Below are 2,875 nucleotides of genomic sequence, written 5' to 3'. Positions count from 1 at the left end.
AGTCGCTGGACCTCCTTCACACTCCGTGGAGGGGCCATGTCCATGATGGCCTGGAGTTTTTCGGGGTTGCCCCGGATTCCTTCTCGAGAGACCAAGAACCCGAGGAACCGGCCCGACCTAACTCCGAAGGTGCACTTCTTCGGGTTCAACCGCATTCGGCTTTCCCAGATGATGTTCAAGATCTCCCTCAGGTCGGGTACGAGCTGTGGTCCTGCTCTACTCTTGACGATCATGTCGTCCATGTAGACCTCCATGTTCCTGTCGATCTGGTTTTGAAATAATTTGTTGACCAAGCGCTGGTAGGTTGCTCCAGCGTTCTTTAGCCCGAATGGCATCGTCCGGTAGCAGTAGGTCCCTTCCTCGGTGATGAACGAGATTTTTTCCCGATCCTCCTAGGCCATCTCTATCTGGTGGTATCCCTTAAAAGCATCCAGGAAACACAAAACGTCAAAACTAACAGTAGCATCTACTAACCTGTCGATCCTTGGCAAGAGGAAGCAGTTCTTCGGGCAGGCTTTATTGAGATCTGTAAAGTCAACGCACATCCTCCAGGACTGGTCCTCCTTCTTTACCAGAACAGGGTTGGCTAGCCAGGTCGGATAGTAGACCTCCATGATGATTTTGGATTCCAGCAACTTTCCGACCTCCTTCTTGGATCACCTCATTCCTCTCTGGGGCGAAGTTCCTCTTCTTCTGCTTCACTGGCTTAAAGTGGGGGTCTATGTTGAGGTGGTGGACGGTCAGGTCGGTCGGGATCCCAAACATGTCCTCCACTGTCCAAGCGAAAACCTGGGCGTACTCCCTTAGGAGGGCCTTCAAGTCATCCTTCTCTTTGGGCGGTAGCGACGCACCGATGCGGATTGCCTGGTCAGGCTTGTCCTCCCTCAATGGGAACTCCTCGATCTCATCCTGAGTGCCCAGCTGCCGATCCTCCTCTCCCGGGATGTAAGGCTCCAAGCTGGTCGTCTGAGCGACCACCTTCTCGTGTCCCCGGAGCATGGCTAGGTAACATGCTCGAGCCACCACCAGATCTCCACGCATATCGGCAACTCCTCCCGGGGTGGGGAATTTGACGCTGAGGTGGAGCGTTGAGGGAATCGCTCGGAGGGCATTCAAAGCGGACCGACCTAGGAATATGTTGTACGGGGATGGCTGCTTGACCACCACGAAATTGACGGGGATGGTCCGGCATCTGGGTGTCTGACCTACTGTGACCATCAGGGTGATCATCCCCTCCGGATTGATGGGCGGTCCGGTAAAGCCTACTAGAGGCATCCGAACAGGGGTTAGCTACCCGTCCTCCAGGCCGAGCTCCTTGAACACCCTGTAGAACAGGATGTCCACTGCACTTCCCTGATCGACGTACACTTTTTTCACCCGGTAATTATTGGTGACGATGTCTATTACGATAGCCTCATGATTCCCGGCCGTCAAGGGAACCGCGTCCCTCGGTCCGAAAGTGATCTCCTCATCCATGCGCAGACGCTTCAGTGAATCATCTCCGTCGGGGGGAGGTCGCCTGTTTTTCCGGACTGTATGGCTGTCTCCTCCCGTGGGACCCCCGGCTATGGTGTTTATAACCCCCGTCAGGTTCTGAGTGTCCTGGTCGGGGGAGTGGCCCCGGGCCGCGTCATGCCGCTCAGGGCGGTCTCGGCGGTAGCCTTCGCCCCTCCCTTCGTGGTAGGCACGTCCGCGCTCCCGGCCCGGCCGACCTGGCTGCACGAACCGCCCCAAGAAACCGCGCTGGATCAGGTCTTCAATCTCCTTCCGCAAGGCCCAGCATCCTTCCGTATCGTGCCCTACATCACGGTGGAAGGCACAGTACCGGTCCTGGTTCCTTTTATTCCGGGGCGTCCCCATCTTGGGCGGCCGTCCTCCTAAACCCTCTGCCTCCATCACCGCCAGGATCTGTGCCCTGGGCCGAGTCAGGGGTGTGTACCCTTTTTCCGGGAGTGGCGGTTGAGCGGGGGCTTTATCCTTGGAGAGGCGATCGAAAACGTTCTTCCTGGTTTGGCCATCCTTGATTTCAGGGGGGTTTCCCCGTCCTCTCCGATCCCCGAACTCCCGATCTGACTCCCTCTTCAGGCGGGCGGCCTCCTGTGCGTTGGCGGCGGCGTGAGCCCGGGTCAAGAGCTCTTCCAGATTTTTGGGGGGCTGTTCAGCAAGCTTGTAGTAGAGCTCCTCCACCCTCAGCCTGTTCATAAACGCGGCCATCACTATTTCTCATCCTTGTCCCGGATCTGCAAGCTCTCCGTGTTAAAGCGGGATATGAAATTTTTCAAGGACTCGTCCGGCTTCTGTTTGACAGTCATTAGGTGGGCCGCATTCTTCGAGTTGGTTTTCGAGGACACGAACTGAGCGACGAACTGCCTGGCCAGCTCGGGAAAGCTTCGGATGGACCCCGGTGCCAGGCCCTGGAACCAGAGGTGGGCCTTTCCCTTCAGGAACATGGGGAAGGTCTTGCAGCGGATCTCATCCACACCTGTTTGCAGACGCATGTGCGTCAAGAAGACGGAGAGATGGTCTTCCGGGTCAGTCGTGGCGTCATATAGTTCGATGTTCGGAATCTTGAACCTCCGGGGTAAATGGCAGTCCTCTATCTCCCGAGTGAAGAGTGAGGACGCATAATTGTCCTCGTATTGTTGCGGCCGCAAGATCTGCTCAAGTTCGTCTCGGACTGGCCTCCCCGGGGAGAGGCCACGTCGCAAGCTCCTCACAGATCGGTCGGGGGATCTCGCCACCCCATTCCGCACAGGCTTCCGTGGGGCGGGTTCCCGCGGCCAGCTCCTGGCGGACCGGCCGCGGGAGTACCCCTCGCTATCCCCCACCACTGAGGCCCGTGGGCGAGGGGGAGTTCGTGGCCGCTTTCTCCTGG

General features: G+C 57.7%; 1 protein-coding gene across 1 annotated transcript; it reads right to left on the bottom strand.

The window, feature by feature from the left end:
• Positions 1 to 1,290: 1,290 nt before the first annotated feature.
• On the bottom strand, positions 1,291 to 2,214 carry LOC113737512 (uncharacterized). Its single transcript, XM_072083833.1, has one exon. It carries the CDS (start codon positions 2,212 to 2,214, stop codon positions 1,291 to 1,293), a length of 924 nt encoding a protein of 307 aa, XP_071939934.1.
• Between the last annotated feature and the right edge of the window lie 661 nt (positions 2,215 to 2,875).

The sequence above is a fragment of the Coffea arabica genome, chromosome 3e (assembly GCF_036785885.1).
Source record: "Coffea arabica cultivar ET-39 chromosome 3e, Coffea Arabica ET-39 HiFi, whole genome shotgun sequence".
In the NCBI taxonomy this organism is placed as follows: domain Eukaryota; kingdom Viridiplantae; phylum Streptophyta; class Magnoliopsida; order Gentianales; family Rubiaceae; genus Coffea; species Coffea arabica.
Note: the sequence above shows the minus strand (reverse complement) of the source record. Positions and strands in the feature narration are given on the sequence as shown.